Consider the following 23,556-nt stretch of genomic DNA (forward strand, 5'->3'; position numbering starts at 1 on the left):
GTGTTTTTAACAAAAAATAATAGAATCACCAATTTATTAGCCATGCTACATTAGCTCTTCCAGACCAACTACATGCATTATATTTCAAGAATTATTTTCTACTGGAACTATACTTACGTCTATCCGGACAGCAAATTGACAGTATGATGTTGCAACTTACTGTGTGAAATCTGTTTTTCTCAGAAACACAGAGTTTTAATTGCATATGCACAGCACTGCTGTAAAGGTAAACTCCAAAGTGAAACTGGCAGAGGATAAAGCACAAGCGAGACAGAATTTTCCAAGCAGGTAAGTCTGAAAATGCCTCAGTAAGCCTCCAGGAAGAATATTATTTCACAGCAGGCACTTCTGATAGCACAGCAAAACATAATGGAAGTCCTCTGCTACTTCCTCTGAGAGCCACCACCCCAGCTACAAATACAGCACCACGACACCAGCCTGCACTGTAAGAAATGCAGACACACAAGTGTAAGTCAAAATTAGAATGCGCTTTTTTATTGTACGTGGAAAAATACTCTACGACAGAGTTAAGTTTTAATAACTATTGCATATGATCAGAAACAAACCCACAAAGACTGTATTTTAATTTAGTGAAAGACCCCCTTTCCCCAAACGTACTTATCTAGAGACATATTTGCAAGCTGATTTATTTGCTTGCACCACCTAGTGGGCTTTGCTTTAATTTACCAAAATAGCCAGAGTTCAGTGATTTTTCCTTCCTGGGACATCAGTGACTGACCACATTTTCTCACAACATGTTTAACATTTCAAGCCTGCACGACCCACTAACAGCACTACACTTCTAAACTTGCTGCATCTATAAAAACATAGCACAAAAAAAAAATCCCTGCCTTGCTTGTATTACGTTCTGCAGGAACTTAACTGAGATGTCATAGAAGTGTTTCACAACGTAATGAATTTCCAATTTAGAATCATAAATCATGGAACAGTTTGGGTTGGAAAGGACCTTTAAAGGTCAAGTACATATCAACAGTACCTTGTTAGAGCACACAATACATATTTTCAAGTGTCTTAACAGATTGTGTTATGTGATAACTAGGCCACATACTGAGACTTGGAAGATACCTGCCAGGCTTTTGGATCAGCCCCGAGCAGAGGTAGGAACACAGCACAAAGGGCTCTGTCTGCAGGAAAGAGGGCTCATCAGGGAGTAGCAACCACCTGTGATAAAGTGCAGCTGCAGCAGGAATAAGAACCTATGCTGCCTTTCTCCTAGCAGATTCTGATTCAGTCTGTGCATCTAAGATAGCTGCTTTACAATGCATTGCCCCAGCATAGAACTTAACCACGTCAAGTCCAGCCACACTGGAAAAGCTCTTTTCTCAGGTCAAACCCCAATCTGATAACAGACAAGAAATCATTAAATATGCCATTTAGTGCCTGTATTTAAACACTGAACTGACCCGGAACACATTTTTTTTTTCCTCATAGTTATTCCTCCAGAAAAATTCATATACTATAGTATGAAGTCTACTGCATCTACTCCAGAGCAAAAATCATGCAATAGAGGTACCATAGATTGTTTCATAGATGGGACAACTAAATAAAGAAGACATCAGTGCCAAAATGCTTCTAGATCTCCAATCTTAAGTTTCTAGATTACAGACCTTGAGCATTTACAGGAATTCACATTGTCCTTCATTTTTACATTTACCATGATTTCACCTTAATCAGTTTCAGTTCTCACTTCAAAACAGACCTACATTTATAACTCATAGAATAGGACAGGGAGGTGGTGGAGTCCCTGGAGGTGTTCAAAAAAAAGAATGGATGTGGCATTTGGAGCCATGGTTTAGTTGTCAAGAGGTGTTAGGTATTAGGTAATAGGTTGGACTTCATGATCCCTCAGGTCTTTTCCAACCTGGTTGATTCTCTGTATCAGAGAAGAAAAAAAAATAGTTTTCACTTTACAATAAAGAACTCATCACAAATGTTTTATTTAGATTCACAGGAAGACCTTGGGGAATAATGCAAAACTTTCTACCCTTTTTATAAACTTCTGCATGACAAAAGGAAAACATTTTCCTTTCATATTGGTTTATAAAATAACCAAAGTCTGTTTATTCACAAACAATGCCTTTTCTTCCAGAAGAAACAGACACTACCAACAACTGCACTGACATGTATGCAAAGCCCCAGGGCTACAGTACTCTAAGACAGTTAAGTTCTATTTACTACTACATAGTAGAATCACACTCAAACAATATCAGAAGATAACTGTGCTGCAGCCAAGCAGACACCAACACAGTCTTTCAAAGAAAAGGCAAGAAATGAGCCAGTCTATATTTTAAAGAAAGGATAAAGTATTTTTTGTTTCCCTTTTTGTACTCAAACTTTTAGATTAGCACTCTTTCAGGATAGAACATTAAAGTGCATTTATCATAGTTTATTTATTTGCTTAAGGTTCCAACATGGGCCCTTTCACTCTGTGATGGCTAAGATTAAAATTTAAGACTTAAAAGACAAAAAAGGGAAGGAAAAAAAAAGTATCAAAGCTCAGCCTTTAAATTAATCACTGATAGCATACATTCAGACACAAAGGCAAAGACAACTGCCTGTATGTGTTGTTTTATGTAAACCTGTTATGTATGGGCAACTCACACCCCTAGTCTTACCAAAGCTGCTTTTTTTCTTGAAATCCTGATGTCCAAGCATTTGGGTATTTGGCTGCCTTTGCCACTCCTTTACTGCTACACAGTCAGCTGACACAATGTACCATGCCACAAAGAACTCAGTATTCCCACTGTGGGACCATATTTATTAGGAAGATTTTTGGTCACATTTATACCATGAAAGACATTTTCAGAGGCCATTCCATCACATGGGTTAAGACTGGAGTTAAAAAAAAAAAATCTGAAGACAAAAAAAAAACCCAAAACCAAACCACCCCAAAACTTGTAAAACTTTCACCCATTTTTCACAAATCTATTAAAGTACCTCCATAATAGGGTCTAACAGACACAGAAACACTTTTATTAACAGTGATTCTCATATTTTTATTTTAAAGACAATCTGCTGCTTATCAGGGATTTCCAAGTGATAAAAGATAAGTATTAATCATATTTGCTTTAACATTCCATTTTTATTTTTTAAGCTTTATGAAATTGCCCTCATATTTTCTGTTACATTTCTCCTCTTTTTTACTTAGCTTCTGTCTAAAGCACTGGTGGTTGCTATGGTAACTTTGGCTTTTTTCCCCACTGTTCATGCAGGTTTTCATCAAACCCAATGATTTTTTTTTTTAATCTTATCTGCTCTGTAACAATAGTTCCTTACTAAGGTGCTGCATATTGTACCAGATGAGAATAGCAGTGTGTCACAGTAGTAACTTGAAAAATGTTAAGTTTTGCTAAATTCTCAAAACTAACAATTGAAGTGAGGGTTTAGAGGGGGTTCTGCTTGGTTTTTAGATCTCTGAGTACATTTCTTTCTTCTAATCTGAGTTTTATTCAGGTGAAATGTACTAATTGACACACCAGTAAATGCAAGACAAAGCAATTTTTAAAACCAGAAATGCTTAAGGAACAAAAGACCTTGTGTGGCAACTTTTCCTGCAAGAAAATTAATGACTGTTGTTTTACACAGACTAGTAAGCAGGACATAACTACACAAAATAAGAACTGAGTTATTTTCTGCAGTACCACTGCAGATTAGCGTGGGTTCAAATCTCTCTGTCACAAAAATAAATATTTCAGGTCACTCCAGTAAAGCATTTCTTAAGATTTGCACATAGTCTGTTATCAAATTGGTCTATAACTTAGAGGAAACAAACTGCATATGACAAGAATCAGATAAGTATGTGCAAACACTCAAGCCATTTCCAATCACTCTTCACTAAGATTTTATTGTAAATTTATTTTTCCAATAACATTTAAGTTTAGGGCTAAATTCTTCAATGTAGTTCTTCAAGTTTTCATTTTCCTTGAATTAATACAAAAGGAGATACTCTCTTGATATTTTCTATGGGACAATGTAATCTTTTTCTGCTCCATATAGGAAGTAACTCTCATGAGCACTTCATCACTTTTAGAAATAAAAGGCAGGGAATCTACTCCTCAAATGCAGGGATTCAGTCAGACTGAGACGATCAAACAATTACACAAAAAATCCTCCAATACACAGAATGAGCATTAAAAACATAAATCCATAGGGAGAAACAAACAGATTAACTACTTCATAGAATCACAGAATTGTTAACGTTGGAAGGGACCTCAAAGATTATCTAGTTCCAAACCCGCTGCCATGGGCAGGGACACCTCACACTAGATCAGGTTGTCCAGAGCCACATCCAGCCTGGCCTTAAAAACCTCCAGGGATGAGGCTTCCACCCCCTCCCTGGGAAATCTGCTCCAGTGTCTCACCACCCTCATGGTAAAGAATTTCTTCCCAACATCCAATCTGAATCTACCCATTTCTAATTTTGTTCCATTCCCCCTAGTCCTGTCACTACCTGATATCCTAAAAAGTCCCTCCCCAGCTTTCTTGTAGGTCCCCTTAAGATTCTGGAAGGCCACATGAAGGTCTCCTCAGAGCCTTCTCTTCTCCAGACTGAACAGCCCCAACTCTTTCAGTCTGTCCTCACAGGAGAGGTGCTCCAGCCCTCTGATCATCCTCATGGCCCTTCTCTGGACACATTCCAGCACATCCAGATCTTTCTTCTAATAGGGGCTCCAGAACTGGATGCAGTACTCCAGGTGGGGTCTCACCAGAGCAGAGTAGAGGGGGAGAATCACCTCCCTTGACCTGCTGGCTATGCTTCTCTTGATGCAGCCCAGGATGTGATTTGCTTTCTGGGCTGCAAGTGCACACTGGTGGCTCATGTTGAGCTTCTCATCCACCAGCACCCCCAAGTCCTTTTCTTCAGGGCTGCTCTCAAGCCAGTCACTAGATAAGGTCCAAAAGTAGTATTCCTGGACTAGTTTTACTCAAATACAGCCCCTAAGTTTAACTTCTAATGTATACAAGCAGGGCCATGTGAAAAACAGTTTGGTCCAGTGCAGTAGAGTAGGCTACTGAAACAACCTCTGGTAAAATTAATTCACCTTTGATGCTGTCATCCTCCTAAGCAGCATCACTAATACAAGCCAAAAAATAGAAAGGCTTTACAAATAAGAAAATTACTATTTCATAGAATTCAACCCTGAGAATGATTTTGCATTAGTTTGGGTATGGGCTGCATTCAATATCCATTTGCCTTACCAACAGTAACTCACCTTTTTGCCATATGTTATGGGTATGGAAATTTTCCTTAATTTCAGGTTGTACAACCAGAAACACATTATTAAGTTGGATAGATGACTATTACTGGTATTTCTGATTATATTGATTTCCTGATTCCCTCCTTTGCTATTTTTTTTCTCTCTCTCCATTTAGTTTGAAAGAAAGCATATCTAAAAATTACTATTTTATTTGACAAGGACAATTAACAGTGAGAACGAAAAAAAAAATCTACAGTTTGCCTCACTTCACTTTAGCAATTTTGTTTCTTTTCACATATCTGGTGATGTTAGCTTGATTATACAGCTGCAATTTTTTTACAATTCTGATTACATTTAGCAAAATAATCTGATTACTAGATGAGCAGAGTAGGCACAAAACGCATTATTAATTAATCCCTGTTTTGTTTTACATTAGACTAGCTTTACTGAGACTTCAGTTTGTTGCCATGTGCAGGATGCATACTCATTTGGCACATTAAAAGATGCTGGGACTTCCTCAATAGGTGGGGTATTTTTTCTAATGGTAGCCCTATTAGTCATAGCTTCCTATAGCTTTCTCTTACGCTCACAGCCAGATATATGCAACAGTTGCATAATGATTAGGTCTGTCCCACAGCTGCATTTTATATAATCACTGACATGGAAAACATGCTTCCCCCTTCCCTCCTCTTCCCCCCCTGCCTTCAATGTGCCATGTAAAGGCCTTCATATTACATCCATTGGATGTAATATGAAATGGGAAAGAAACAGTTAGGAACCAGTAAGAAACAATTTTCTAGGTTATCTAAAAACTCAACTAAGTACCTCTTGGTTGATGTACTACCACAATCACACTACTAATCACTATTATTCTAAGGCATCTCTTGCACCTATTATTACCATTTATAAAACTCACATATACATATATACACACACAAAATTCAATACAGTGATAATGATAATCTTCTAAGAACTGCACTGCAATTTTAAATGTTTTATATTTAGTATTAGCTGAACTTAGGAACAGCCATAATTCAGCACATAATTACCAAATTACTCTTGACTCTGTCATGGCGTTAAACAAATAATTATATTTTCATATAGCCCTGATAATACAATATAATTAGAATTGTGACCATCAAGGGAAGCCCTCTGTTTGGAGAACTTGTACACCATCAGTACAGTTGTTTTCTCCACACTCCATCACCAAATGGGAAGCATGTCACAGGATCACAGGATGTTAGGGATTGGAAGGGACCTCCAAAGACCAAGTCCAAACTCCCTGCCAGAGCAGGACCATAGAATTCAGCACAGGTTGCACAGGAATGCATACAGATGGGTCTTGAAAGTCTCCAGAGAAGGAGACTCCACAGCCTCTCTGGGGAGCCTGTTCCAGTGCTCTGTGACCCTCACAGTGAAGAAGTTCCTCCTCATGTGCTGTAGTTTATATCCCTTAGCCCTTGTCCTATCATGGGGTGCACCTGAGCAGAGCCTCTCCCCTCCCTATTGACACTCAGCCCTCAGATATTCATAAACATTTATTAAATCCCCTCTCAGTCTTCTCTTCTCCAGACTAAAAAGCCCCAAGTCTCTCAGCCTCTCCTCATAGGGCAGTGCTCCAGTCCCTCAATCATCCTGGTAGCTCTCCACTGGACTCTCTCAAGTAGATCCCTGTCCCTCTTAAACTGGGGAGCCCAAAACTGGATGTAATATTCCAGGTGTGGCCTCACCAGGGCAGAGTAGAGGGGGAGGAGAACCTCCCTCAACCTGTCCCCCCCACCTCCATAACCTTTCAACAGCCACCAGTGCTGCCAGAAGCACCCCTAATAATGGCAACTGAGGAAGCTGTTTTCAAGGTACTTATTACATGTTTGCTCATTAGTAACCCTTAAACCCTTAAAATACAAAAATTATTACTAAAAAAAAATATATATGAAGCAAACACTGGTGTAAGCCACTTCTGAATCTGTGGCTTGAAAAGTCTCCCTGCCACAGCTGGCATAATACCTTCTCCTGTCCTTCCTAAACTAGTTTATAAACCCCCAGATTAACATGGAGTCTAATTTTTTTCAATAGTGACATCAGATTCCCAAGCCACATAGAAATATTCTGTTATAATGACAATTTTCCATCTAACTACATTTTGTGTGTGCATACACAGTTTCCAGTTTCAAAACATTACAGATGAGTGCAGATTTATCCATTTTAACAGATACACCACATATTTTTATAGGGACATTTTTAAAGCTACTAAGTAACTAATAAGATAGAAGTCAGCACAGAATATTTTGTAATACAGTTTTTACTAACAGGGACTTCATCAGAGGGAAACCACACACAAAGAAAAAGGAACTAGGGCACTCTATTTGACAGCTACAGAAGAAACTGAGGTTACGTCCTTTATGGCTGAGATTTAGAGCAGTTTCACTTAGTGGCTGTTCTGCTCCAATTCCCCAGATAAAATTTAGACCTACAGCAAGAAGTCTTCATTCCTATTTTATTCTAGCAGGAAGTCATGGTTCAGACTCTTAAGTAACCAATAGAAAAAAAAATAGTCAGTAGGGAACTATGAAGCTTAAATATTATGTTACAGTTGAATTGAGACAAACCTTACAGTATCTACAGCCCTCATTATATTCTCACAAACTAAAAGGAGTCATAAATGGCTAAATACATAGAGATGTAACATTTGTCTTACCATTTCAAACAGAAAAATATTACTGAAATCTGTATCTGAGCAGCCAAAACACACCTATGGCAATGTGTCTCACTTGCAGGTAACAGGAGCAGAAATCATACAGGAATACAAGTAACCCTTTCTGATTTTTTATCTTATTTGAATTATTGCATACAATATTATATGCACTATCCCACCTGTGAATACTGTGAAACTGTGGCCAAAAAAAAAATACTCTTATCTGCTTCTTTCACACAATTTACACTTAGGTAATCCTTTAGATTGCATAGAAAATATAGCCATTCCTACCCTGATTTAGAGCACTGTGCTGCTCAGGAGGAAATTCAGATGTATAATGTACAAGCCAGATTTGTCCCTAGTTTAGGAAAGCTTCTGCCAGCAGAATCGTTGCCCTGGACTGCAGTTCCAGGGAGGCAGCCATGGGGAAAACATATTGGCATCAAGCAGCCCCAGTCCTCCTGTCCTTTTAAGAGCCCATATGGGGTCTGTGCAAACTGAAAAGTAAATCCTGCTGGCCAGCAGGATGCCTTCAGCCACTCTGGCTAGCCCTTCCCAGCCATAGATTAACTCTGCCCCTTTCATGATACAGTGCCTTCAGAGAGGAGCAGAAAGACCCATCTGTTCTCTCCTTGCAGTTAATCTCCCTTCCAGCAAGGCAGGCTCTGCTGTTCCTGCAGAGCACAAGTTAAACAGGCTAACAACTACCTAGGACCAGCTATGGTAAGGATAAGTAATGTAGGATATGCATTTTAGTGGCTGCCTCTGATAGCCAGTGGGGCTTTTCTAAGGAGAATAAAGGAGCCCAGCTTTGGTTCAAGAACATGCATCTCAGGGCAGCAAAACTACTTTCAGTAATACTTAACTCACTAGGGACACTCAGATTTCTGGTGTTCAATGTGAATTTAAACTTTTTTGCAGAGTAAGTACAAGAGAGAGCCCACTTCTACAAAGTGCCCTCCACACACCATCTGATGCTGTATGAATTCAACGGCTGTCATTTATCATTTATCACTGCAAAACCGATACTCTAATAACATTTTTTAAAGCATTTAGATAAGAAACAGAGAGTGAAAATTTAAAGATTCTAATCCGTTGAAGATTATTCTGAAATAGTTGCAGATTTTCCTTATCCTTCAATCAGAACGTCTAAAAACGTACCAATACATAGGGAATATTATTCAGTCTTTTTTTTCCTCTGCATCTGGTCCCTGCAGAATTGACTTTTTTTCTATTTTTTACACAGCAATTACACAGAGAATTACACAGGAAAAAATACTGTAAAATCCAGCAACAGGAAGAAGGCACAAAGTTGTTAATTGTTTCCATTTCTGATCAACTATTCCCTTAGTGTTGGACCAAATTTGTACATCAGCCAGATCTCAGCAACAATTTTTTTAACCAGTAGGAACAGAAACTTAAAATAGCTATTATACAATTAAAGGAGCATATGCTAAAGCAACTGTGAATACCAATACCCAACATTTTTTCTTCCTTTCCTCACAGGAAAGGAAACCCTAGCATCCATTGTGGTCTTGCCTTCTCATGGGCAATAATGGATTGCACTATTCATGCCTGAACACTCAGCAGGGTTGAGGGGAGACAAATTCCCTCTCCAAATTCACTTCTAAATCTTCGTTTCCGTCAGTCACCAAATGCTATTTAGGTAATGCTATGCTCTCACTAATTCTGTACAATATGTACAAAATGAAAGTGGAATTATGTAAACAATGCTGGTGATTTGAATTGGTATTTTTTTGGAAGTCAAATGATTTGAACCATTTCTACATCCATAGGAAACATAAATCTTAGTAACTTCAATCTGCAATGAAAATATTTTCATTCCATTTATGAAAATACATTTATTCCATTTATGATATGAGAATACACTGCTTTCAGTGGTAGTAAATTCTGGTGCCCCATTACAAAACATCAATATGCCTCTACATACTCACACAGTAGAAACTTCCAGTTTATTTTGTGAAAGAGATACTGCCTGACTTTATGTTCCAAGTTAGATCTGACCTCTAGGCAAATGACTGAGAGGTTTCTATGATTTTTAGTTCTTCTTCAATATTATGTGAAGTTGTAGCCAATGTATTCTTACTTTTTAACAGCAGCTGGCACAACAGAGATGGGGTGTCACCATTTTATGAAAAGTGACCATCCAGAGTTGTTACTATATTCTCTTGCAGCTTCAGGAACCTCTAAGTAGTAACTGCAGCCAACTGCATTAAGTTTACTGGGATTCAAAAGACACTACACATCCAACCCCTAAATAGCTAATCAGAGAATCAGAGAATCAGTCAGGGTTGGAAGGGACCACAAGGATTATCTAGGTCCAACCCCCCTGCCATGGGCAGGGACACCTCACACTAGATCAGGCTGGCTAGAACCTCAATCAGCCTGGTCTTAAACACCTCCAGGGATGGGGCCTCAACCACCTCCCTGGACAACCCATTCAAGGGTCTCACCACTCTCATGGTGACGAACTTCTTCCTCACTTCCAGCCTGAATCCCAGAACTCCCGTTGTATCTTTCTTTTTTTTTTTTTTCTGCTTCAGGGGATGCAAAACACTCTACTGTGTTCCATTATTGTTTTGTTTGTTTCTTGTGGCATTTACTAATACCAACCTTTCGTGCAATCATGTCTGCAAAAATGCTGAATAAATTCCACTTGCTGTAAGTTCTTTGTTTACAGAATTACTTTATTTTCTTGAAAGATCTTTTTTTTTTTTTCCACACAGATAATATTCTGCTGTCCTACAAATTTTTTACAATAATCTTAGCAGTACCTTGGGCACTTTGGTAGACACATTCTGCATTTGTTATTTCCACTCCCACAGTTTCTACAAATTTGCTACTCCTGACCAAGCACATAAAACAATCTCATTTTGTAAAGTAATATTAAACCATGTTCAGCAAGCCCTCCATAAATCCACTTCTTTGTGATGAGAATTGTCTTTTGTAATCACCTCTAGTTTTCTTTCCATCCTTTGATGTAATTGTGACATCCTTGCTCTCCCATTGCTAGAAATTTGCACTAGTCTATTCAAACAGCTAACTGGATAGAAGAGATGCCTAGCAATAATGCAATGCTTTTTGAGGAGGTAGTTCAGCCCTTCTCCTCTCAACTCACACTTCACCTTTTTGATAAAGAACTAGGGCTCTTAGTATGCTCACTATGAAGCCATCTCTGAGTGTGGTAGAGCCTTCAGAAACAAGCAGTGCAAGGAAAGAAACATCTTACTATCTTTTAGCCCGTTATGCAAATTACTAAAATCAATAATAAGGCTTCAAGGATTTGTATTTAAGTAATAAATTTAGTAGTTCTATAACAAGAGCTTTGGTCCATCAAACATCTGAATTAGGAAAAGTCTCCCCTGTTGAGAGGGCTAGGAGATGAAGGTAGAGATCATTTTATAGTCTTTTAGCCCTCAGTTATATAAGTGTTACAAGGGCAGAATGGCCCCTTCTCCCTCGCAGCTTTGGACAAGGCTTGAATTTTCAGTGGCAGAAATCTCTGACCATCTGGAAGGTAATCCCTCAGGCACTCAAAAAAAACAAGTGTAAGCTTTTTCATAATACAAAAACAGGGCAAGACCAAGAGCATTTGCATATGCCTTAATACCACATCAAAAAAATCCCAGAAGTGTTGCCTGAGCCCCAGAGACTTAACAGTTATGTGCCCAGGTCCATTTCTGGGGCATATGGAATGTTAGCATATGCTTGGCCACTAAATTTCAAAGACCTAACAGTCCCATAATCTCTTCACCACACTGCCTGTTTGCTTTTTGCCCTCAGTTTTTCTGCCTCCTATTAATCTTCTTCCTAATCACACACAAAAAAGTGTCTCCTAATAAACATCAACAGTAGCTCTGGTACCTTTGAGGGGAAGTAAATAATAGCAATAGAATGTCACTGAAATTATCATGCTATCTCAAAGAATGAAAACATGACAATATTTCCTGGTCAGACTATGCCAAGCTCTTTGCATGATCTTCTTGAGCAGCAGCATATATTACACAACTACAGACATACCTCTAAGAACAGACATTAATTTGTATTTAGCACCTGGGCAGCAAAGCAAGATCAAACCTGGACCTCAATACAAAGAGCACTAGAGAGACAAACAAGCCCTTAAGGAGACTAGAATTATAGAGCTGCCCACGCAACTGCACAAATAATAGCAGGTAAAGATCATACAAGGGAGAAAAGGTGAGGAAGAATTAAGTCAAAATAGGAATGCTATGTAAGCAAGGTGTAAAAATTAGTGAGTAAAGCAAAATCAAATTAAAAAAAACCTGGACTGGACACCCTGTGATTTCTGGATATTCTCAGCTATCTAGATGACACTAAATCTACTACATTTACTTAAGACCTGCCTCTAACTTTGCCATGCAATGATTTTAAACATTATTTATCCATTATGTAATACTATGATGTGGACAAGTCAATCGACATGAGCAAATCACTTAAGAACATGTAGCTTCTGAACACGATTCAAAAGCTCAAGTTAATGAAAATACTGCCACCGACTCACGTGTGCTTCACAGCACCTCTGCAGACCAAGAGATTTGGTTAAAATTATATGCAGGAATAACTATATGTAGGATCAGCAAAGTAGCATTCTGCTGAAAACTATGTGAAATGACAGAAGCACAATCTGGCACTAATAGTTGAAGGCTGCTCAGAGAACAAATGCAGGATGTTACACAAAACCCCACTAGATGTTGAAGGAAATGAAGGGGGGGAAACTCATCCTCATCCAAGACCAAAAGAAAATCTGACCCAAGAACTACAGTCTCATCTATCTTTTTTTAATCACTTCTAGGCTACTGAAACATGCATGGATCAAAAAATTCACACTTATAAATTTATTCTGCTATAATGGTAAGCCGTTAGAGGAAAATACACTACATGTGTAACTGATTAGCATGCTTCATGAAAAAAAGAATTTATTTATTAAGACTTTTATTAAGATTATTTATTTATTAAGATTATTTATTTATTAAGATTATTTATTAAGATGTTTCCAGAAAAAAAACAACACTACCTAGAATTAACAGTTCATAATCCCACTGCCAATTCTGTACAGATTAGTAGGGGCTGCTAATTTGTAAGTACTTTTTGTATTTATACATTACTCTGAGACTCAAATGTGTAGCATCTCCACAAGGTTTCTGTCCAGTAAGAAAAGTGGAAAATAGAGACCCCCACAAATTTATACCAAACAAAAGAAGTTCAACTCCTCCTCTCCTTCTCTGTCGGAAGGAATTTCAAACTGGTCATATCAAGGGGAGGAGGGAGTCGTAGATCCCACCACAGCCAAGCCTGCCGTTCCATGCCCAGGATGCCTGAAGCCCCGACCCGCGGCCGGGACAATGCTGACACCTGCCGGCGCCGGCCCAACGCGGCCGCCGGGCACGGCAAACCCGCCCCGCCGGGGAGGCAGCCAGCCCTGCGCCCCAAGACGCTCACAACCTTCGGTCTGCGGTTACGGGCTGGGGCTCAGCTGAAACTGCCTCCTGCCCTCTGGGAAGGGCAGCCCAAACCCACCTCTGCAGGCAGAGCAAATACTGCAACTTTTCTCTCTCAAAACCTTCACTTAAAGAACAGGTGGAAAATACAAAGGGGGGAGGGAGAAGAAAAAAAGCAACTGAAGTGAATTTATCACTAACCTAACGGCAAATTACATTGCAAATGAGAACTGGGAATTTCTTGGAGAACAAGAGCTTACAGAATTACTCCTAAAAATTATGTATAGCACTCATAAGAATGACAAACCTGAGGCATCTGGTGAAAAAGGAATGATGATCTCAGAACAAACCCAGCTTTTTTTTAAGGGAAGTCCGCTGAGATAACAGACTCGACTAGTTAGAAAAATTACCTATTGGTTTGCAAATGGCATCCCCGGGGATTCAGGAACACATAACAGCACCTTTACTTATTAAACCCCTCAAACTGAAAACAACTGGTGGAAAAGAAGAAAGAATAGGAAAGAGAAAAAGAGACACACAAAAAAATAGATTGAGAGAACATTAGCTATCAACACACTGCAAATGAGCCAATTACTCACACTTACTCTCTGTTACACAAGCATCTTTCCTAACACAAGTGGCCAATTTATTTATTTTTAGGAAAACAGTCACTACCAGCAGTACCACAATTCTTCTTAACAGAAGTTTTAAACATGAATTCTCAATTCTCAAAAGCAATGAAAGGAGGATGGTTTTATATGACGCTGCCTTAACTCACTCCTTACTACCCTCAAGAGAAATATTCATCCCAATTTTTGCCAACACTTTCTGCTGATACACATCTTTTCCTCATGATAGGAGCTGAAAAGGAGAAAGTGTTCCAACTACCTGTAGAGTTAAAGTCCAAGTTTAAGAGACACGCTCCTAATTTATTAGATGCACTAAATTCTTCACACTTCCATCGCCAAGATGTAGGATTTCCTCTACTCCTGAAGGTTTAATTTTTTGCCTTTTCATGGGGATTTAGACAAAATATATAATAATCAGCTGAAGCCCCAGAACCCCTGGACTGTCAGTTTTTCTACTAAAATTGGCATCTACAAACCCAGTCAGTACTGCAGCAGCTGCAAAAAAAAGCCCTTTGAAGTGAACACGGCTTAGATGAAAACTGCTATAAAGAAAAGAAAGTGCAAAGGATTTTTTTTTTTTAAAGTGTTTACCCACAAATATTCACCTACTGCTACATTCTTTTTTGGTTAATTAGTACTTGTTCTTTGTACAAGTCTCAGCCAAAGCCAAAGGAAGCTTCAAAGGCCTAACTCATCAAATGTCACAGCTTGTGCTCGACATGAAACTGCCAGTTCTGATCTGGTTGCACAGCTATAGCTCACCCCGAGCTTGAGAGTGGATCTGTATTAGCAGTAATTATTCAGCAACTGGTGTAACAAAAGAACAAGCTTTGCTGTGGCAAAGTCCCAATACTTGTTTGTTCTTTTAATGCCCAGTTATCTGTATATATGACATTGCAACTCTAAAACAAATCAATCTCTAACACAGACTACTTAAGTGTGTGTCAGAGTTGAGGTGTGCATTTCATTTTTTGGTCATGCTCTGTAACAGGAATATTCTGTAGCATTCTACTGCCACCAGTGTCTGAAAGGAGAAAGCTATCAAGCTAACATTGAGGGATGAATAAAACAAAGGAAATGATTCATAAATGAATGAAGCCAATGAAGTCTACTTCAAATATCAAACCAATAAAAAGTCCGGCAGACTATCTTTTAGGAAAAAAACAGAGAGAGAAAGTAGAATCATAGAATCAGTCAGGGTTGGAAGGGACCACAAGGATCATCTAGTTCCAACCCCCCTGCCATGAGCAGGGACACCTCACACTAGATCAGGATGGCCAGAGCCTCATCCAGCCTGGCCTTAAACACCTCCAGGGATGGGGCCCCAACCACCTCCCTGGACAACCCATTCCAGGCTCTCACCACTCTCATGGTGGAATGCAATACAGAAAAAAAGGATTCTGAACAGATTTTCTGACAGTAAAAAAAGATTTGCACACTCAATAGGCAATGTAATACATCTAAATTTGTATTTGTGGTATATATTTGTGATGTCTCACGTGTTTCCTTGTAAACACATTTTGCAAATGCTTAAGGGGCACAAGTTCAATTCTATATAACTTTTCTTCTTTGCAAAAGCTTTTAAAACAGTATTGGGCATGAGCAAGATTATTCACAACTAATTTGGAAAGATTATTCATTTTAAGGAATTCATCAAACACTTCACATTGCTGTCTACACAGCTATACTACAATTTGCCAGCATTTTTCTACAAAGACCATACTTCCTTCTTCATTAAAAACATACTCGTTATAAACTCTTCCAAAGTGGTACAAGAAAATGAGAACTGATGATGTTTTTGCCTTTTAGAACTGTGTCTGAATATAGGACAATGAATAACTTACTGTTTTACATGAGAGCACTTACAAATAGTCATACACATTACACAAGGCAGTATTCCATAAGCTGCCATTGTGTGCTTCTGTTCCAGGCTGTACATGTTCTCCAAGACTCTCTCAAGCTAAAAGACAGCTATTCAGCTATTAAAACCAGCACATTCCCATCCCTTCTAAGTTCACAGATTTAAGTCAACTGGAATTGCCATGACAATGTAATAGAGGTTTTATTAAATAGAACATTTCACAAGGATAAATATTTCTCTCTCTCTCTGCATGAGTGCCTGTTTCTCAACATTGCTTCCGTGTGTCTTAATTCAGTAGTGTGTCAGAGACCTAATAAACCCTTCATATATTGGCATCAAACTGGCTCAAAAATAAAAACTGAAAATCCAAACCAGTCATTTCCTGTTTCAGAACAGTAAAGTCACCTAAACTTATTTCTCCTTTGCATTGCCCACAAATTAGAAAACCACATATACATTTTCATCATGCTTTTTGTCTAGCAAAGCACCTTGCTATTTGCTATAAGCTTTTTTTATTCTTCAGAGAAAAAGCATTTAGTATCACTTAATACTATTCTAAACTGAGGAGTCACAAACTTAGCTTAAGGTGTATGTGGTTAGCACCAATGTACATGATAAAAAATAGAAATACAGTATGAAAATATGAAATAGACTAAATCATCCAGGATACTTTTAATTATGAGGACCAGAGTTAATACTATCTTTAGAATACACTAAATTATTTCAGTTGGAAGGGATCTATGACTGCCTGACCAATTCAGGGCTGACAAAAAGTTAAGGGCATTGTCCAAATGCCTGTTAAACACCGACAGACTTGAGGCATCAACCAGCTCTCTCAAAAACCTGTACCAGTGTCTGACCATCATCAGGGCAAAGAAATACCTCCTAATGTCCAGTCTAAACATCACCTAACTACTTTAAAAATCAATAGACCTGCTATCTACTAACTTTTCTTTGAGCAACAGTAAAACAAGGTAGACAATAATTTACATGAATTTGAGTTGGAAAATACTTCATTCCTGGTATAGGCTAGACTAGAAGAAGGTGTCTCTGACCATGGCACAGGCTTGGAACTAGGTATCTTTAAAGTCCCTTCCAACCCAAATATTTTCTATGAATCTATTTCAATCCTTTTTTTTTTTTTTAATTTTAATTTCACCCTAGAGAGCAGTGCCACAAAAACAGAAAAAGATGCAACAGAAATGGAAGTGCAATGACAAATTCTACAGTACAAGCACATCCTCGTTTACATGTTCCCAATAGGTGGCAACAGAATACCAAAAATACAAAGTAGTTTATAATTCTTTCTTCATCCACAAAGTAATGGGAGATCTGCTATAACTTTTATCAATGAACGTGCAGCAGCAATTTTATTCAAATGAATCACTGAATCTCAGGACAGTTCATGTAAAAAGCCAGAGAATTCACAGAACAGAAATACAGGATTTACTAAAAACCTAGTTGTTATGAAACTAACTGATCGCTTATAGTCAGAGCTTATCTGAGGGAGTAAACCATTACAAACAGGAATTTCCTGCAACAAAATGCACAATAAAGAATAAATGTTAAGGTAGAAAGAAAACTTCAGACTAGTGTATTTGTTGTTGACATCCATAACGTGGTGTTTAGCAGTATTTATTTACAGGACCAAATAAAGGAGCAAGAATTTAAAAATAAGTAATTCTTCAGCTGAGAACCCTCAATTTTATGAGTAGTATCAGGTCCACACTGCTCCCTGATTCTTTGTAAGAAATGATGGGAAATCCGAGTCGTTCATTTCTTGACAGTTACAAGACTACTTTGTTTCTGTGGCACAGAGCTATACAAATCGAGTCTAAATAACAACCACTTACTTGCTTTCAAAACCAGCTAGGCTGCTTTCCAAAGAAACCATCTCTGATGTAATCTCCACCTTTCTCACACTGCCAAAGAAATCTGTTATCAGAACATCTTGTGGGTCTCGCTGAAAGAGGTCGGTTCGGTGTCCAGGTGTTGAAACACACAAACTTTTTGGACAGACCTGAAACTTGAAATCAAGATGGACAATCATATTTCATCCCCTATTCATCAAGACTCTCCATACCCTTCCCAAATTTAAATTGTTATGAAAAGATAGATAAATGCCACACAACTTGCACTAATTTCAGTACAAGCTCCACAGCCAGAAAAAAAAATGCTGACCAAAACCACTAAAAGCATAAACATCTTGATTACATATTTCAGAAAACCTTTATCCTCTCTGTTATGCCATTGAGTTCAGAAATGCTTCTGTAAAAACCAACCATCAATGACAGCTAACTGATTAAATACACAAATGTATTTCTGAATATAGACACAGGAAAACCACATTTATTTACCAAAGGGAGGCAGGTAAGATTACACAAGCTTTGCCAAGTACCTAACAGTAAAGGCTTCATAAAGAAATAAGAATTTATATTTTGATTGAAAAGAAAAAAATAAAAATCTTAGTCTTGCTTATAGACTGTAAATTAATGCAGAATACCTTCAAAAAAAAAAGAAAAGTGTTTTATACTTGTTAAGTTCACACAAACATCCTATAAAACCTACAAAATAGCTATGTACCTTATTATTTATTTTACCAATGTATTTTGTTTATGTATCAGATCCACTGTATCTGGCACACATTGCAACACCTAAAAGACAATCTGTTTTCAATGGACTCAATCCTATATAAAGGTGTATTTGCAGAAATCAAGTTGATGTAAGAGCAAGAGACTTGTAGCATTTAGAGTATCTGACAAGACAGCATGCCTATTAAAACGATTGTTAGGTACCCAGTAGATATTCAAGGCAAAACAAACACATTTTGGACACAGCCCCTCTTTGCACAAGTCCCATCACACTTGCTACAAAGGTCTCTAATCAATTTCCTACCTGGACAGATTCCTCATTTCAAGGGATCTTGTTATGCACATAATGCAATATAATTGGTTTGTGTTTTTATTAATAATGTTACATAAAGTGCCATGAAATGCAGTCCAAGGCTTCACTCTCTCTAGCCTCCTTGATGAGCCTGGAAAGCTGAGTTCACGTCTCAAATCATTAGAAGGCACTTCATAACCAAACACACAACCCTACAAGATAAAGGAGCTACACACATCCCTGCTAGGCAGAGGCACTAGCTCTACAGTGCTCTGCACAGGTTTTATGAACAAATGTTGCTGTCCATTCAATTATCTCACAGGAAACCCACGGACCACTTGGTAACAGTGTGTATTATGTAAGTCCTTGTATGTTCCAGCAACGAAGAACATCTAACAGAACAGATTCATATACAGGACTATGAAGAATGCTCTTCACACGCATGCTCATCTTCCTTAAATTCTTCAAGCGATTTTCACAAACAGGTCCATTAGTCACTAGATCTAGAGCTTATATACCAAATTAAAAAAATGGGTCAGCTCTTCAAAGTTGCATTCCTAGGATAAAATCACAAGTCCTAATTAGCTCAATGCAGATGCAACTTCCATTATCCCAGATTATAACTTACAAAACCTGCAAGTTTCAATGCATACTTCCCATTAGAAATTCTGTGCTTAGACCTACACAAAATATATGTGTTTGCTTGGCTCCTCTAGGATAACAGAGCCATGCATTTAAAAGGTTTCCCAGAGAGGAAACAATGTATGTGACTTTGCTATCTCCCCATTCGTCCTTCCTGCTCCATTACAGTTTCTCTTTCATACCTTGTCTCTTTTGTCTAAGCCTGTAAGCATATGACATTTGGCTGCTAGTCCTGGGAGACTTCACCTCACTTTCACCTTTACCTTAACTGAATAATACAAGCACATATATCCGCTGAGCTCTTTTTTAATGATTCCCATTTCTCCTGTTGGCAGAGTAACACACAGCTGCTAAAGAAAATGATAGAGTTAGATCAAATCTTTCTGTTATCCTCCCCGTGAAGTGAAAATGAACTTGACTCAACAGAATCATGCTTCCCATACAAAGCCACTTGTCAACGCACACAAACTCTTCTAAGTTTCGGTTTCACCACAATGCAATCAATTTTCTTGAACCCTGCTCCAACTAAGGGCACAAACATAAAAACTAAGTCTCTGATGTAAGCTATAAAAGGCTAAGTACTTGTTTTAATCACGCTATTTGATGCGTAAATCAATACTGCAGTTATACCATCAAGTCTCTTCCCAGCTCTCAAGGGAGCACAAATGTCCTAAAACATCTGCATCAGCACTGAAGGTGGGAAACTGATAGTGCACCCAACTATTTCTAACTTGTCCCACAACCATTTGCTACTATAGGAAGCTGAGATGAACCTTGAACAAAAATGTGCATTGGCAGTGAGAAGACTTCAGTATCTACCTATCCCGTACCAGTGTGAGAAAAGGACTGCAAAGCAATTATACCACAGCAGACTAACACTAATAACTGAAGTCTTTTGACAAAAAAAAAAAAAGGCAAGTCCTGGCTACATGAAATGTATTCGTTCTTGTGCAACTATTTCCAAATTGTTTTAAATACCATTCAAATAAAGCTAAACAACTGCCCAAAACTGAAACTTGATCTTGATTTTTCCTAATATTTTCAGCTGGTTTACGACAAATGATATCTCACTTTGAAATTTATTTGAATCAACTGTGTGACATTTCAATTTAGTCTTCACTTTTTTGGAACTGTGATCAAACCAAAAGTCAGTCACTTGCACAGCTTTATGCTATCCCTTAGCAACACAGATGGAGCAGGTGGGGAGTAGGTGGAGTGGATTATGAAAAAAGATGTCTCATTCTTTGCAGGAATGCAACAACCAAACCTTAGGTGCAAGTGAAGAGAAGCTGTTTTAAGAGTAGTTGGAGAAAAGTAAAAAGCTGATGGAATAGAAGTCTAACAAATACACAGCACTTCTGAAAGCACAGACATCCGACATATCAGAAGATCCATAACTAATCATTAGCTAATAATTTTAAACCTTTTATCTTGAGTTTGGAAAGTATTAAGTTTTTTTTTAATTAGTTTTGGATAAGCAGTAGGTCTTTGTTCTTAAACCAGCACAACACTAATGGCACATTTAGTGCCAAAGTATCCCATATGTAACATGTAATTTTGAAACTCTTAGATGAAGTCTAAGATGAAGAATGAGCACAGACTCAAAATCAAGAGGTGATGAAATCGGTGCACATAACACTCAGTACATGATCATCATAAATCATTAGCTATTTGGGCCCATTATTCTCTCTTCCCTTCCCTGAGCAACAATAAACAGATTGATATATGCTAAGATGAATTAAGATGATGTAAGGAACTTACCAGTATAGGATAACTTCCCACAGCGCTTCCTGAGTATTTGGTGTATTAGCAAAACCCAAACACTCAAGAGAACATTTAGGTATCTTCTCCAAAGAGCTCAAAAGGTAAACTACTTGGCCAGGTAACTTTTCACAACTGGATTAATATCTAATCGGCTAGACCAGTTAAATCACTTCCCAGGTGGTGTGTTATACAATAGAAACTACTGTTCAGGGATTTCTTTTTTAACACAAATTCATTTGCTGGTTTACAGAAGAGAGTTCTAAACTGCCGTTTGAATGAAGTGGCACAATAAAGAACTTGCATATTCTTCTTTAGCAAGACTTTTAAATAAGTTATCTGTATGTCACAAGTATTAAAGGACAGAATTTCATTCTCATGGTAGTAAAAGAATCTTGAATCTTAGTCATCAAAGCCATTCTGTCTCAACCAAAAAAAAAAAAAGATCTGTCAAGTGTGGGCTGTTTGAGTGAATTCTACTACACATCTAGCAGCCAGGCTAATACCATCCTCTGTAGACAGAGGGTGGCATAAAACTTTTGAGCAGCTGCTCCTTTTACAGAAATGAATCAAAGACAATGTGTTCTGTGAGTGGTAGTTCTTAGACCACCATCACAGTATGTCAGGATTTACAGCCACAAGGCACCAAAGCATAACGCATTACTACAATGAAACTAGTACTGGAACAGCTATGAAGGGCCAGTAAATCAAATACAGTTACTTCTCACCTGTGTATACATCTAACTGCTATAGAAGCATTTTCATAAATTTTGTCATAGGTTATCTGGTGTTTTGGTGTGTTTTTTGGTTTTTGTTTGGGGTTTTGGTGTGGGTTTTTTTTTTCTTTTCATTTACTCCTGCCTCATTCCTCCAACTCCAAACACTGATGGATTTGTACATATCTTGCCCTGGAATCTAAGCAGATATACAGAGCAATTAGTCTCTGCAGGCATTTGTGAGCACACAGTTAGAATTTTAAATGTTAAATCATCTGTGCAAAACAGTATGCACATCTGCAAACTGACTGCTATCCCTTTTATTGATTTTAAAAGCTTTACACTATCACTTTTCATGCACAAATATTTCATTATACTGAAAGGAATATTTAATGAATACTTAATTCATTTTTAGTTAATAAAAAAAAAACCACCAATCTGCTTTATTTTGTTTGTTCAGTAAACCACTTTCACACTGAGGACAATCCTTGAAGTGTTAAACTACAACTATGTTTAGTAATGGCAAAAAAGACTCTTCCAACAAAGCTGCTTCCGAGCAAAACAGCAGGAGAAGAGAAAGCATTTGAAGAACCCTACAGACAAAATAAATTAGTTTGGAAACTGCTGAAGTCATTAGCATATTCATGAATGTTGAGCATTCTACTTACTAGGTCATTCATATTTGTCTGACTGGCTGGGTGAATTTCTTCCAAGAACTCTAGTACGTAGAATGTGTATCTGTCCATAAGATGAACACCAATCCCAAGATCAGGTTGATGCTTAAAAAGAAAGAAAACCCCACACACAACAGTTATTGAGCATTTGCAGGAGAGAACTCAGTATTTAGGAGAGGGAACAGAGTATAATAGCATGTTATGAAAAATTAAGCATACTGCATTTTCATCCTTGGGCAAATTATGCAAAGAAAATGACTAGCCATGAAGAAATATATTGATGACAAGCTGAATAATAGTTTATCTTTTTCTCTGTTTTTCTAGACTATATCCTGTTAATCTCCATGTTTGCTAAAAATCAGGGAACCCCCTCTTCTTACTAGTCCAGTACAGATTTGGGGGCTGCCCTGAGCTTCTAAGAAATTGGAAAGACAGCTATCTTACAGCACTGCACAGGTTCAGGTAATCCTGACTTGCTGCCTTTGATCTGGCTAGGACCTATTTTGTGTAATTCCTCTAGGATATAATTATAGCAGATGAAAGATAGTGGGTTGGGGCTTTGTTTTGTTTTGGTTTTATATCAAGTATAAGAAGTCCTAACTGAATATTCTCCACATCTCCCAGCAGTCTTCCCATGTAAAAGCAATGCATACATTGACCAGCAAGCACAGAAATCCATTGTTACTTCGGTTCTTTGGGACAGGGCTCAAAAACAAGTAGGAAAATTACAGGTTTCATCAAAACTGTATTTTGTAACTAAATACCTTACACATTAAGCAATTAGAAGGGAAAATTTTAGTTAAAAGTCAACAGGACCTGTGCTTTTAAGTCATACTGAAAACTGTTTTAAGGATCACAAAAATCTACTTACTGATAAAGAATCTTCTCCTACTTGGCTGCTAGCCAAGGCCATTATATTAGGTGAATAAAATCGTTCATACATAGATGCTCCTTGACAAGTATCAATAATAAACAACAATTCATTGTACCTGAAAG

At 38.0% G+C, this 23,556-nt stretch overlaps 1 protein-coding gene across 1 annotated transcript in view; it reads right to left on the reverse strand.

Moving 5' to 3' along the window:
• PIGK (phosphatidylinositol glycan anchor biosynthesis class K) overlaps positions 1-23,556 on the reverse strand; it is a 66,386-nt gene that overhangs the window by 35,415 nt on the left and 7,415 nt on the right. Inside the window, exons 7-9 of the mRNA XM_054384447.1 lie at positions 23,432-23,549; positions 22,555-22,665; positions 17,738-17,910 (exon numbers count right to left, since the gene is read on the reverse strand). Of these exons, the coding sequence (XP_054240422.1) occupies positions 17,738-17,910; positions 22,555-22,665; positions 23,432-23,549 (402 nt within the window). The remainder of the gene's footprint in view (positions 1-17,737; positions 17,911-22,554; positions 22,666-23,431; positions 23,550-23,556) is intronic.

Source organism: Indicator indicator, chromosome 10 (assembly GCF_027791375.1).
Source record: "Indicator indicator isolate 239-I01 chromosome 10, UM_Iind_1.1, whole genome shotgun sequence".
NCBI lineage: Eukaryota > Metazoa > Chordata > Aves > Piciformes > Indicatoridae > Indicator > Indicator indicator.